Source organism: Corythoichthys intestinalis, chromosome 4 (genome assembly GCF_030265065.1).
Source record: "Corythoichthys intestinalis isolate RoL2023-P3 chromosome 4, ASM3026506v1, whole genome shotgun sequence".
NCBI lineage: Eukaryota > Metazoa > Chordata > Actinopteri > Syngnathiformes > Syngnathidae > Corythoichthys > Corythoichthys intestinalis.
In genome coordinates, this window is record NC_080398.1 from 8,511,446 (window position 1) to 8,525,388 (window position 13,943).

Below are 13,943 nucleotides of genomic sequence, written 5' to 3' on the forward strand. Positions count from 1 at the left end.
CTGTTTGGTATTTGCATGTTCTACCCATGACAGTGTTGATTTTCTCTGGGCACTCCAAAACATGCGTGCTAGGTTGATAAAACTCTCCAAAGTTTCCATAAGTGTGATTGTAAGTGTGATAGGTTTTCTCGTAAGTGTGTTCTGCGATTGGTTGGTAACCAGGGTGTCCCTGCCTCCTGGCAAAAATTCAGCAACCCTCGTCAGGATATGCGGTATGAAAGATAATAACAAGCATTATAATTTGACCCCCCCCCCCCTTATATGAAGAGATCAGTTAATTGGGATCTACAGCACTTTCATTAAGAAGAACATCATGCACAAGGCTATGCGCTTTATGGAGATTTTTTTTCCATTATGATTTTTGGCATAGATATTAATCATGCAAGCTCAAGGAAATTATGCTCACAGTTGCACATAATAATCAACTTGCACTCAACGCTAATTAACTTGCATGTCATGTTCCTTTATGTCTTCATTTTTAATTGACCTTTTCATCTCTTCGTTGTTAATTGTACTCCTTTGTATACACTTTCTTTTCAACTGTAGAAATATGGGCACATGCAGCTATAATACATTTTATTCCTGATCAAAAGACATCTACATTTATTGATTAGTGTATTCCTAATCCAGTTCATTTACATTTTAAACTGCCTCCGGTTGTAAAGGAAAACAAAAAACAAAAAATTCTTACTATTACGCATTATGGGATCGAGATGGTGGACTATAAAAGAAAATAACCATGTATTCAAACAGTAATATAGGCTTAACTCTTAGGTTTGTGTTTAATTATATACACTTTATACACTTATAAACACTTTTATATTTGGAGTCTGCTTCTGCTGTCCTCGAGCTACTTAAAATAAGATACTGCAGATTGACCATACCACTAAATTATTACATTACAGGATGAATGGTTGGTTTATATGTCCCTTGTGATTGGTTGGCAACCAGTCCAAGCTATACCCCAAGTCATATGCTCCTCTATAACCCTAATGACAATAAGTGCAATAGATAATGGATAGAAACATGTTTCAAGGGCAAAGAAACGTGTTTATTTTTGCCATTTCATTGCCTTTTTTTCAGTGCCGATGGTGTGTATGAAGTGTCGTTTTACTCCAACGCGGTGGTCTCCTACGACGGCAGCATCTTCTGGTTACCACCCGCCATCTACAAATCAGCCTGCAAGATCGAGGTCAAACATTTCCCCTTCGATCAGCAGAACTGTACACTGCGCTTCCGTTCGTGGACCTATGACCGCACCGAGATTGACTTGGTGCTACGCGCTGACGTCGCCAGCATGGACGACTTCACGCCAAGTGGCGAGTGGGACATCATTGCCCTTCCGGGTCGACGGAATGAAAACCCAGCAGATCCGGCTTACGTGGACATCACGTACGACTTCATCATTCGCCGCAAGCCCCTGTTTTACACCATCAACCTCATCATCCCGTGCGTGCTCATCACCTCGCTGGCCATCCTTGTCTTCTACCTGCCGTCTGATTGCGGTGAGAAGATGACGCTGTGCATTTCTGTGCTCCTGGCACTCACTGTCTTCCTGCTGCTGATCTCCAAGATTGTGCCACCCACGTCGTTGGATGTCCCTCTTGTGGGAAAATACCTGATGTTCACCATGGTCTTGGTCACCTTCTCCATCGTCACTAGCGTGTGCGTGCTCAACGTGCACCACCGATCGCCCACCACACACACCATGCCCCCGTGGGTCAAGGTGGTCTTTCTCAACAAGTTGCCCGCCTTGCTCTTTATGCGCCAGCCCAGGAATAGCTGCGAGAGGCAGCGGCTGCGCCAGAGACGGAGAGCCCAGGAGCAGAAGGAAGGCGGGCGCAGCGGGGAGGCGGGGGCCCTGATGGTGGGACTGGGCTTGAGCAGTGGCACAGGAGGGACTTCAACAGCAGTATTTGCCAAAGAGGATGGCGATCCTTGTACCTGCTACGTGAACAGAGCATCGGTCAAACAGTTTGGAGGTGATCTGGCAAGTACAGGAGGAGGTTCCATGGATGGTCTGAACAGGGTGAGAGAGAATCGGGAGGGGGGCTCTGGGAACCGAGGGAAGCAAGCCCCAGGGGGTCAGGCTCTGACTCAGGCCATCCTGGCTCAAGCCTGTCCAGGCTTTGAGGAGGCTGTGGAAGGAGTGCGCTTCATCGCCAACCACATGAAGAGTGAGGATGATGACCAGAGTGTGAGTATCATCTTTCTAGATCTATTTACAGCCTGCACTTTAAAAGTCTGAGAGGGATATTGATATGAAAATAGAAAGCATGGTTGCAATATCCATTAAATTGACACAAAGCTGCACTGACAATATGCTGTGATCAATCCAAGTTTTTAGAATATCACTCAATTAAGATCTCTTAAGGGCTAAAATTACGACGAGCCAAGTGATACCATTCCACTGGATTCACTTAGTTGACCGAATCACACAATTGGGTCTGTCCTAATCTGATTGGTCACCTTTATCTAGTTTTGAACCAAAATTTAACAAGTTCTTACATAGAAATTCCAGAACAAGAATGACCAGGTGAAAGACAGTCGCGGTTCTACAATAAAAACAAAAACTTTTGGTTGTAAATTAAAATTGTTATTAAGTTCGGCTACTGTTCCACTGCAGACCTGTTGGTGGTGGTAATCCAGACTTCAATACAGACAGTTTCTAGGCATCTTGATGGAACCCCCTACCCAGCATCATGGCAGGATATTTTGAAATAGGGAACAAAAGGCACATTGCACAACACTCAAAAGAGTCAAGAGACCTAACTTCGCACAAAACAAATAACAAGAGTACGAAACAGAACATTTTTAAAAACTTTTTTTTTTAATAAAAAAAGAGTACGAAACAGAAAAACCTTTTTTTTTTAAATCCTCAAGATCAACAGGTGTTTTAGTCATTACCTCTAGACACCCTCACTCAAGCAAGACCCTCAAGCGTTCGCCAAATCCAGGTTGTGTCCACTTGTTAAATATGTTTACTTTCATATTTCTACTGCTTGGAAAGCAGCTATGCTAATCACTTTACTATCTGAACCGGAAAACAAACAAGACACAGTGGTACCTTGACATATGATCGCTTTGACTCACGATTCTTTTCAACAACCGACATAAAATTTGCCTCGCCATTTGTTTCTACATCAGACGACGCGCTCGAAATACGACGATTTATGACAGCGCAGCAGTTTCCTTGTTTTCCCACAAGACGGACTTACCGTGAAGCTTACCATTGAAATGAAGATGAAAATGATAGGAAAATATGAGCATGGTGTGCCGTCCTTTAACTGGATCGACAATACGGCCGTAGAATGTCTACGATCTCAGCGGTCCTCCTCGGACCTCCGTTCGTCTTTATAAGTTAAGGTGACAATTATTATTGTGGTAACATCGCCAAAAAATCGGGTCAGGTTTTTAACCATTTATTTCAGAACTTGTGCAACACAACATGTGTATTATCCGCCGCAGCTGAACAGAGTGAAAGTAAAATTTCCTCTCTTACTCTGTCAAGTAAGCCACGCGGTGCGTTCAGGTGCACCGCGCAAAACACATCCGCCACATTAGAACCGGATTCGTTACATTATTACAGGTATTATTGTTAATATTACTATTATTATATTACTATTACGATTTTCATAATTTATTTGTTTTGCTCTGTGTAATTGCTATTTGCAATAGTACTAGCAGCATTTATTAAGGATTTAGTTTAGGTTTTCAGGCTGTGGAACGAATTAATTCACATACGACCATTTGGACCTGTAACAAGGTCCTGGAACGAATTAACTTCGTATGTAGAGGCTACTACTGTACGTATGTAGTTTTTTGGGTGGTTTGCTCATTTGCACAATTAGCAACAAAAACAATATCTGTGAAACTTTCTGGTGCACATGGGCTTAAGAGCTCATTGGTACAAATCTGTATGGAAACATAGTCAGTGGAAACTATTTTTCATTTCCTGTCAATGTTTTTATTGTAACTGATCAGAAGGTTGCATGACAAACTGTTTCAGTTTCTGTTTGTTTTGTATCATAAGACAGAAGTCATGAAGGAAGCTTCCAAATGCTGAATTTTTTTTTTTTTTTTTTAAATCATATAAAACCGTTTATGATAGGTGCACCATGGTGGCGTCACTGAATTCAATCCTATTCCTCGTGGTTTTCCCTGTTGCTTACTCTCCCATGCTGTTTGTGGTTCGGTGAAATAATAGTGGCACAATTGTAGCGATTGTCCAGTTCCTTGTATTTTAGCAGCTCAGTGTGTGATTGACATTAGCCTAAGTCAGGGGTGCCCAAGTCCGATCCTCGGTGGCCCCTATCCAGCTTGTTTTCCATGTCTCCCTCCTCCAACACACCTGAATCAAATAATCAAAATAGTTACCAGGCTCCTGCAGAGCTTCCTTATCCGTGTATCATCCGTTCATTCCATAACCGTTTTAGAATCTAAAATCAGAAAACGACTTACTTCATTTCTGGTTTTCAAATCCAAAATCGGAAAATGACTTATTTCATTTCTTGTTTTCAAAGAAAAAATATCAGTGTATCATTCGTTCATTCCATCTCTGTATTAGAATCCCAAAATTAGAAAACTGATAACGGCTCTTTAAAAAGCACGTGTATGTTCGCCATCCCTGACAAAAATGTTAAGTAACAATAAATGTAGAACGTTAGCTATCGTGCTTCTCGACTGACCTGTCAATGGAATTACCCAGTAGAGACTGACTGACCTTCCTTAGAAAAAAAAAAGTAAACAACTTCTGGGTCACTACACATCAAAAACCATACAAACCAAAAACGAATATAACAAAAATACCATTTTATAATTCCATTCCCTCGTATTCTATTTTTAATTTCAAAACAAAATCAAAACAGCGAAAAACAGGCCATTACTTGTTTTCCAATTTTTTATTTGAACACTAGAAATGAAATAATAAATCATTATCCGTTTTCTGATTTTGGATTCTGATACATATATGTAATGAACAAATGATACACGGATACTTGCTTAGGTGTTTCAAAGGAGGGAGACATGGAAAACAAGATGGATAGGGGCTCCCAAGGACCGGACTAGGCACCCCTGTCCTAAGTCATATTCAGTCATCTAGAAAGTGGCCTGCTAAAATAAAAGTGAACAAACACAAGCATGGCTCAATTTGTCACTGTGGTTGATGCTGCAAACTTGTTGAAGGTCTCTGCTCTACTGAATGACAATCTAGTTATGAAAATACTGCCCTTTTATTGAATCTCATTTGACTAATCCAAGCATAAATCTTTGCAGCTAATATAAAGCGTCATGTAATGCGCAGTGAATGCAAAGCGAAGGAGACAGATACAATGACGCTATCACGGCCTACTCAAGATTTAGCCGTCAAGTCATTACAACAGAGGAACATGACGTGAGCACGCAGATGCAGAACCGAGGAAAAGGCAATATTTAGGACTTTAAGTTTTCTTCGAGACAGTGATGCGGAACGCTTCTGTGCTGTCATCGCTATCATTGCCATGACAACGGCTCTCCTCCCACACTCCCCTACCTCTTTGATCTGTCATCGTCATCATAGTGGGGGATGTCGCTCTATCTTTCCGTACCTTCCATCACTCTCGCTACTCCCACGTCCTTCCCGTCATCTTGACCCTTGCCGAGACCTCATCAGCGCCATGTGGAGAAACGAGTCCCAGCTTGCATTAACCCCTCACCTCCATTAACACCACACATGCTTCAGGGCAGAGGAATTGTGGTGGAGGGAAAATGGCAGGGCTGGGAAAACGGCATTCCGTTTCTCCATCTAAACGCCCTCACACAGAGATCCTGGAAAAGTGGGATATCAGATCAGAAATTGAGCTGTCCTTGTATTGTTTAAGCTGCACAATATGTTCCGTAGCTGGCTTTCCCCTGTATATCTGTCCTCTGTAAAAAGCACGGAATGAGAGACGAAGAAAGCAACCTGGCAAATCCACAGAAAACATCAGTCATGTCTCTTCTAAAATACTGGGACACATCAGGGCTTATCCATACGTTTTTGTGAAACCTTACACCCTGCCACATACTGTACATATTGAGAATAAAACTTTAGTATGCACTAACTTTTGCATCCACCCCTAACCGCTTAAGTGTGGTTAAGCACAGTCCTAATAATGCCAGAGCTGTAGATTATCTACCTAGTAGTACATGTTGTACAGATCAGTGTGGCACAGGGGTGTTACCGGTGTGGGGGGGGGGGGGGGGGGGGGGGGGGCAGTGCCCACCCACGGACACGCTCTGCCCACCCAAAGAAAACTGGATGTAGTACTAACAGCAGTCTGGGCACCGCGTATGGTATCCCATTCATATAGTAGTAGTGATGTGTTCTAAGTTTTAACCTTTGCGCTGTTACCTCCTCTTTCACCTAAAAAAAAATATAATAAATGAAATGTTGGTTTTGTTCCTAGGGGGCGCTACACACGTTTACGCATATTTTGATTCTTTTTTTTTTTTTTTTTTTTTACATTTTATCAACGTTTTCACCAGTGTTCACCTGGCTGTTGAGTTTGGTGAGTTTTGAAGGATTCTGAAAAGTAGGCTCAAAGCGTCGGCGGGACAAAGAATGACTGCTAGGGGACGCTACATAGTGTATTTGGAATTTGTCTTTACACGGTATCAAAGATTGCACCCATCTTGACCTGCCTGCCGATTTTGGTGCATTTTGAAGCATTCTAAGGGGGTCAAATTGAGCTCAAAAGGGCTGCGGAATAAAGAATAACTATAATAACAATAATAATAATAATAATAATAAAACCGAGGAACCACAATAGGTTACCTAAAAAAAACATTGTCACCTGCATGTGCATACTGTCCAGTTATGGATGTGTCTAAGTCAAATAAAATAAAATCAACTTTTATTTGTTTAGACCAAATCACAACAACAGTTATCTCAAGAAGAAAACAAAACATGCTTTAAGGTGCAGTAGCCCTACGCTGGATTTCGACCTACTTGAGCATTGTAGCTTTTTTTTTTTTTGCCCACCCACACCTGGCATCCTGGTAACACCACTGGTGTGGTACCTTGTGACTAAGGCCATGTTTACACCTAGCAGAGTTTTTTTTTCCCTTAAACCGAGAATCCTGCACTAATACATCAGGAAAAAAAATAATTATGTCCACACCAGCATGTTTGTAGAAAAAAAAGCTTCCACAGCCAACCGCATTCATTCATTTTTAAGTGTATTCATAACAATGTGCGAAAAATAACTGTCAATAATACCGCCATCTTATTGCATGTGTTTTTCAATATGAAGCTCTGCAAGAGTTTTGTAAATAAATGGAAGCAAAAAAGCACCTCTCTAATTTACTCCAAATGTAAACCTTGGTCTCACGTGTGACGTATGGACAAAGTTTGTCGCAGTCAGTGACGTTTCCACAGTTAAATCTTCGGATAGTACTGTCCACATGATGGCTCAACAAACGCATAATACGCACATCTTCACTTCTGACGGAGTTTTTAAAGGGAACCTCGGACTTCAATACTTGTAGGGTATAAAAGGTCGCAATTGTTCTCTTTTACTAAAATATGTTACAAGAAACACATAAAATATTGCCATTGATTCAAAATCTATAATACCGTATTGGCCCGAATATAAGACGGTGTTTTTTGCATTGAAATAACACTGAAAAAGAGGGGGTCGTCTTATATTCACTGTCTAGACATTATACCCAACCATAGGACATGGTTCCAGTATTCCATGTGCTTTGTTGACATGTCTTCAGCAAACTGTTTGCGGGCTTTCTTGTGTACCGTCTTGTGACAAGCAGTACTCAATTTGGACATTTAGGGATGTACGTTTTTTCCAAGGGGTGTACTCACTTTTGTTGCCAGGGGTTTAGATATTAATGGCTATATTTTGAGTTATTTTAAGGAAAATAAGGGAAAATAAATTAGCTCTATTATATAAGCTGCACACAGACTACTTTTCATTGTGTCATAGTGTCATTTTGTCAGTGTTGTCCCATGAAAAGATATACTTAAATATCTGCAGAAATGTGAGGGGTGTACTTACTTTTGTGATACACTGTAGATCGGATTTGAAATGGTCCACTTTTATGCGACTTTTCCCATTCAGACCGTCAAGTTGATTCCTCACTCGAGTCGGAAAAACAGGAAAAATTTGTATTCGTGCATTCCTGCGGTATGAACCTAGCCTAATTGACATTAGCTTGTGTTCTTAAAAGTAAGAAATTATCTGAATATCTGAGTTTGGTTTCATTTTGATCCAATTTTTACAGACGTAAAATGTATGAATGAAAGGGGATATTGATACCTTCAAAGGTGGGACATTTATTCTTTCTCCCCCTCATTTCAGAAAAATCAACTCAAATCTCCTCTCTCTGTCTATAGGTGAGCGAGGACTGGAAGTATGTCGCCATGGTGATCGACCGCCTCTTCCTGTGGATTTTTGTGTTTGTGTGTGTGTTTGGCACCATGGGTATGTTCTTGCAGCCCCTCTTCCAGAATTACACAGCCAAAACCATACACATGCCAGGCTGACCGTCCACTAGTCGCCAACACGCTGATGGGAGACAGCGCCCCGCCAGCCACAGGTGGGAGGAGGTCTTTCCAGATCTGTGGGACAGGAAGTAAACAGCAAACTTGGTCCCTTTCTAGAAACATTTTTCGCAACATGATAATTATTTTCTTGTATGAGGAAGGCAAACGACTTTAACCTTTCCGGGCTGATTCTCCCTGCTCGCCGTCAGTCCTCGCCACTGCACTGCGACCGTTCCATCGGTTCGTGCCCCCCACCCGCCTAGGTAGGCTGCTGTCAGGTCACAAGTGGACAGAAGGTTCCAAGTGTATCACGGTTCTTCTACATTTTTATTTTGTCCGCCATGAAACGACACAGATGTTCCTTGAGTGCAATAGTAAGGACTGATTGTGACTGATTTAGTCGAAGTAATGTGAAGACAAATATCAGATTATATAAAAAAGAGAACTGGAAGAAAATGTACTTGAAGGATGAGAGAGGAAGTCTGAACAATGGAACTGAGCTTTTATCAATATTTAAAGTTAGGTCCACCAATGCTGAATTCCCTTCATTGATGTAATGTCAGTCATTTTCTTTCCTTGAGTCTTTCTTTCAGTTTTCCTAATCTGTTCTAATCAGCATTTTTCATCTCTCTTTCCTTCAGCTTCCATCCTTTCTTGACATATCTCCTCTGCTAGCCATTTTCCTCCATTTTTTTTGCCTCCGTTTTCATAGCCTCTTTTCCCCACCTCGTTTTCCTCAGCCCACCACCCCTCCCCACCCTTTCCTCTTTTCCTCATTCTCTGTATGTAAACCCATGTCATTCCAAGACATTACCACATCTTCCTGACAATACAATGCCATATGCTTACCCTCACTTCCTCTACTAATCAACTTTGATATCCTGTTTCTAAACCTACCCCTTTTTATTCAAAGCTAAAAGAACAACGTTTCATCTCTGGAATGCCTATTCTGTTGGAGATACACATGACTCGCCCGTCCTGCAGCAGATGAGCGAATGCTTCCCCCCACACCACTTTTTTTTCCTTCAGGCACATGCTGTAGGGGAGGAAGTGCAGCTGAATGAATTTTTCAATAAACAAGAGCGAAATGACAAGAGGATCAACTCTAGCGAATGAGTCACAGCAGCTTAAAAGATTCACAAACAAGAAGCAAGAATGAGGCTGAATGACACTGAATTATATACATTACATAGCTACAGTATAACGCTGTTATGTAGGCCCCTTGCAAGAGCACAAGTCAGCTTTTCACACAGGACTTGTATTGCTGATGTGGAGCCAAAGGTCACTAAATCATATTAAGATGTGAGTTTTGACACTCTGGCATACTTTGGTGGTTTAAACAATTTCAAGACCATCCTTCAAGCCATGGCAAAGTCTCTCTTTGAGCTGTCTACTTTTTCCTTTTCGTCTCACTGATGCTGCCATGATGAACCTCCCCACCCGCTCCCTTTTTCACCTTCCAAAATCCTGCATACCACCCTCCCTGACAATGGCAGTCCAATAAAGGTTGTAGGTTCAGATTATTTAAGCAATGTGTCTCTGTGGTTTGTAACACACACGCAGGTAAACCCATCAGTGCCGAAGAGCTACTTTCTTCATCATGCATCCATCATTCATCTGTTTTTCCATATTATTTGTCCTCATTAGAGTGGTGAGTTGACTGCCATTGACGGCGATAGACATCCAATTCATTTGAATTCCCTGCTAGCCCAACACACTTCTAATGTATTAGATGCAGGGCTGAGAGTGGGCCGGAACTCCATACCGCATGAGTTTCTGGGCCGTAACGCCGTTCCGGCATACGGTCCCTTGATCCCGAAAATATGACGGCAACTGTCAAAACTTCATGTTTAAAAAAAAACCTGCTATGCTGCCACACACACATCTCCAAAAAGAACAATATACAAACGTCAGATTTACATACACAAGTGTTAACAAAAAGCCTAATAAGTGCTTGTGTAGCGTAATCCGTTTCTACTGATAGTTATTATTCATTTATTTATTCTACGTTGTTCTTCCCAGCGTCTCGCTGTATCTGACAAGTCGCAAAAAAAAAAAAAAACCTGCATTCTGCTGGCCGTTCAATGGCACACCGCAAGCAACACGTCACTTCCGCTCATTAATATTCAGGACGTTAGCTACTGTTGCTAAAGGGGGACACGCTGCCGTTTGTCCCCAATTGGAAATGAATGGAAATTGTGTACGAAGGAGATGTCTACAGAGCTAAACCTACCAATTCTGTCCGAAAATGATGTCCCTTGTGCCAAATTCACAGGTAAAGATGTGGAAGAACATAAAAATGTTCAGTTAAAGAGATGGCTTGAGTGTTGAGGGCTGAAAAAGACGAAAAAAACGAGCCGACATAAGCATAGCCTTAGCTTTTTTATCGACACCTTTTTCTTACGCGACTGACAATGACATTCTCCTGTTTCAACAAGCTATCCTTTACCACCAGCTCTGTTTTTCTTATATATTACTGTATATCCTCTGGTTGGCCTACGTCGCTGAACGTTTTTGGGGGTAATTTATGTTGTTAGTTTTGTGTAGCGATCGCAAATGCTACTCAGTGACAGCCAACGAACACTTTTAATTTTTCCATTAATAACAAATCTTAATTCGATACTTTATTTACACTTCCCCCTCACTAAAGTTTTTTTTTTTTTTTTTTTTTTTAACAACAGAAAAGGTAACAGTGACAGTCAGATACCATTTTAATTCTTTTCAGGTCATTCATTGTCAGACAGAAGCAGCACGGCACAACGTCATGCTAAAAAAAAAGTTAAAAATATCAAAAGGGCTTACCTCTTTCTCCTCCGAAAGACCATGCCAACCCAACAAAATGTTTACTGCATATGAAATATGAATGGCTTCACCGAGCTGGCTTTAAACGTCCGCGCAAGTTGATTCATTCTTCACATTTTTTGTTGGAGTTTTTGGTTTCGGGAAACGTATGAAGAAAACATCCTTCATATGTCGTAATGTCTAGAGTTGTTTCTACCAGTTCCAAAAAAGCAATGTGTGATCGGCGTTCGTTTGTGAAAGATTACCAGAGAAAAGTAGCTGAAATAACATTGTTTCTATGCAAGGGCGGGTCTATAACGTCCCACTTCCGCTTTACGATGTGACGTCACGGTCTAAAAATAGCATTCGTGCGGTACGCTATTGGCTTACATACTGACATGTGATTAGCATGGATAGTTAGCTCTGATTGGTTGAAATGCATGCTTTTTTCTTTTTAACAACAAATAGAGGGAAAAAAAACAAGCTTGGTGAATTAAAAAGGCAAGACGACAGAAAATTAATCAGCTCTTTAAGAGAAAGGAAAGAGTTTATTTCATATTATTTTCTTAGGGAGGTTCAGAACATCTTCCATGTTAATGTGCACTTTGGACTTGTTTTTTTCATGTATGTAAGGCCACTTATTTATTTCCTTATAATTTAAAAAAAAAAGGTCAATGTATGCTTTATCTTCAAAATATATTCCATTTCGCTGTGCATAATATAAGTCATTAGGGCCCGAGCACCAACTGACGTGAGAGCCCTATTGGAATGCAAAGGATTATCATGATTTTTTTTTTTTCATTGCAAATTAAAACGGCATATTTGGAGGCCTGAACATGCTCAAAAACTCAGCAAAACTTGAACAAAAATTCTCTTGCACCCATATTCCAAACCCAATAGGAAATCGGATATTTTTTGATTGAATGTGAATTTTTATCGATTTACAGGGTGCATATGTGAGACATTGGCACATAGGGAGTAAGTCTGATCCTCCTCAAAATTGGTAAGACTGTTTATGTGACATATGAGATCTTAAGTTTTCAAAATGGTGAGTTTTCATTCATGTGCCCGACCTAGGCGGGGTGCCAACGTGAGCTATTTTTTAGCAACACGCCAAATTCAGTAAATAACTAATAACTCCCTGATACAAGGTTGAATCTTTTTCATATCTGTCATGTATGTGATGTATCCCAGCCTGAACACGACTGCAATGAAATATTACCCATTAGGCCTGGCGCCCCCTGCTGGGAACAGGAAACAGCCTTTTTTACTAGACAGACTGCTCCTCCAAGGGAAAAAATAAAATCAGTGGACCTCAAACCTGCACCGGGGGAGCCTTAAGACATGTGTTCAGGTTGGTTGGCCCCCCTCATCTAAGCCACGGCCGTCTGTAACTTTTCTATTGCCGAAGTATTCCCTTACCAGCAATTTCGTTTTCTTGGATGGGGGAAAAAGTTCAAGAGTTTCACCTCCTCCAGCCATCACATAGCACACCTGACTCACTGACACTGAGCAACAACCGGTGGGGGTGGGTTGAGCCTAGCAGCTGCAAGCGAGGGATTTCTCCATACATTTTTTGGATAAAAATTGCTAATACCTTAGGGACGGTATGACGGAAAGTTTTTGCGGTTTTGAAACCTTGACGTTTTCATACCATGGTATACTTTGAAACCGGTAATCAGCATATGTCTGCTCTCTGCTAAACTACTGTAATCAGAAGTATGTATTATTTAAAATGCAGTGATAACACAAAATATTTGTTTTGGAAATACTTCACAAGTCATGCACTTTTTTATACGCTGTCTTGCAGTAAATCATTCATTCATTCATTCATTTTCCATGCCGCTTTTCCTCACGAGGGTCGCGGAGGTGCTGGAGCCTATCCCAGCTAACTCGGGGCAGTAGGCAGGGGACACCCTGAACTGGTTGCCAGCCAATTGCAGGGCACAAGGAGACATACAACCATTCACGCGCACACTCATACCTACGGACAATTTAGAGTGTTCAATCAGCCTACCATGCATGTTTTTGGGATGTGGGAGGAAACCGGAGTTCCCGGAGGAAACCCACGCAGGCACGGGGAGAACATGCAAACTCCACACAGGAAGGCCGAAGCCCGGGATTGAACCCTTGATCTTAGAACTGTGAGGCAGACGTGCTAACCACTCAGCCACCGTGCCGCCTGCAGTAAATCAATAAATCTAAATTTCATTGAATTGAGTTTTTTTCAATGCCTCACCTACCACCATACCTGTCAACCCGAGGCCGTTGACAATCTTACAAATAGTGACGTATGCCCTTACAAATTGGCAAAAGAAATCAATTACAGTTACAAATTACTTCTCTCAAAAAGTAATTGCGTTATTAACTCAGTTACCTGAATGTAAGAGTAATTAGTTACTTGGCAAAGTAACTGGTGATAATTTTGATGTTTTTTTTTTTTCTCCAAAAAAAAAAACAAAAAAAAGAGGAGAAACAGGTCACACAATGTGAAGTTTAAAGGGTTTTTGGGATAATTGGCACTAGCCCAATTCTTTACCCTAAACTTAACTAGACACAGGGATATTGCAGATATTGCAATAACTAGAAAGTAACCTTTGCTATGTGTGGAAGTAATTTAATGTTGTGAATCAACCGTTAAAGT

At 41.2% G+C, this 13,943-nt stretch overlaps 1 protein-coding gene across 1 annotated transcript in view; it reads left to right on the forward strand.

Moving 5' to 3' along the window:
• The window catches only part of chrnb2 (cholinergic receptor, nicotinic, beta 2), a 58,321-nt gene extending 45,254 nt beyond the window's left edge, over nucleotides 1–13,067 (forward strand). Inside the window, exons 5-6 of the mRNA XM_057833797.1 lie at nucleotides 1,084–2,197; nucleotides 8,369–13,067. Coding sequence (XP_057689780.1) covers nucleotides 1,084–2,197; nucleotides 8,369–8,518 — 1,264 coding nt within the window. The 3' untranslated portion in view covers nucleotides 8,519–13,067. The remainder of the gene's footprint in view (nucleotides 1–1,083; nucleotides 2,198–8,368) is intronic.
• Nucleotides 13,068–13,943: the final 876 nt, after the last annotated feature.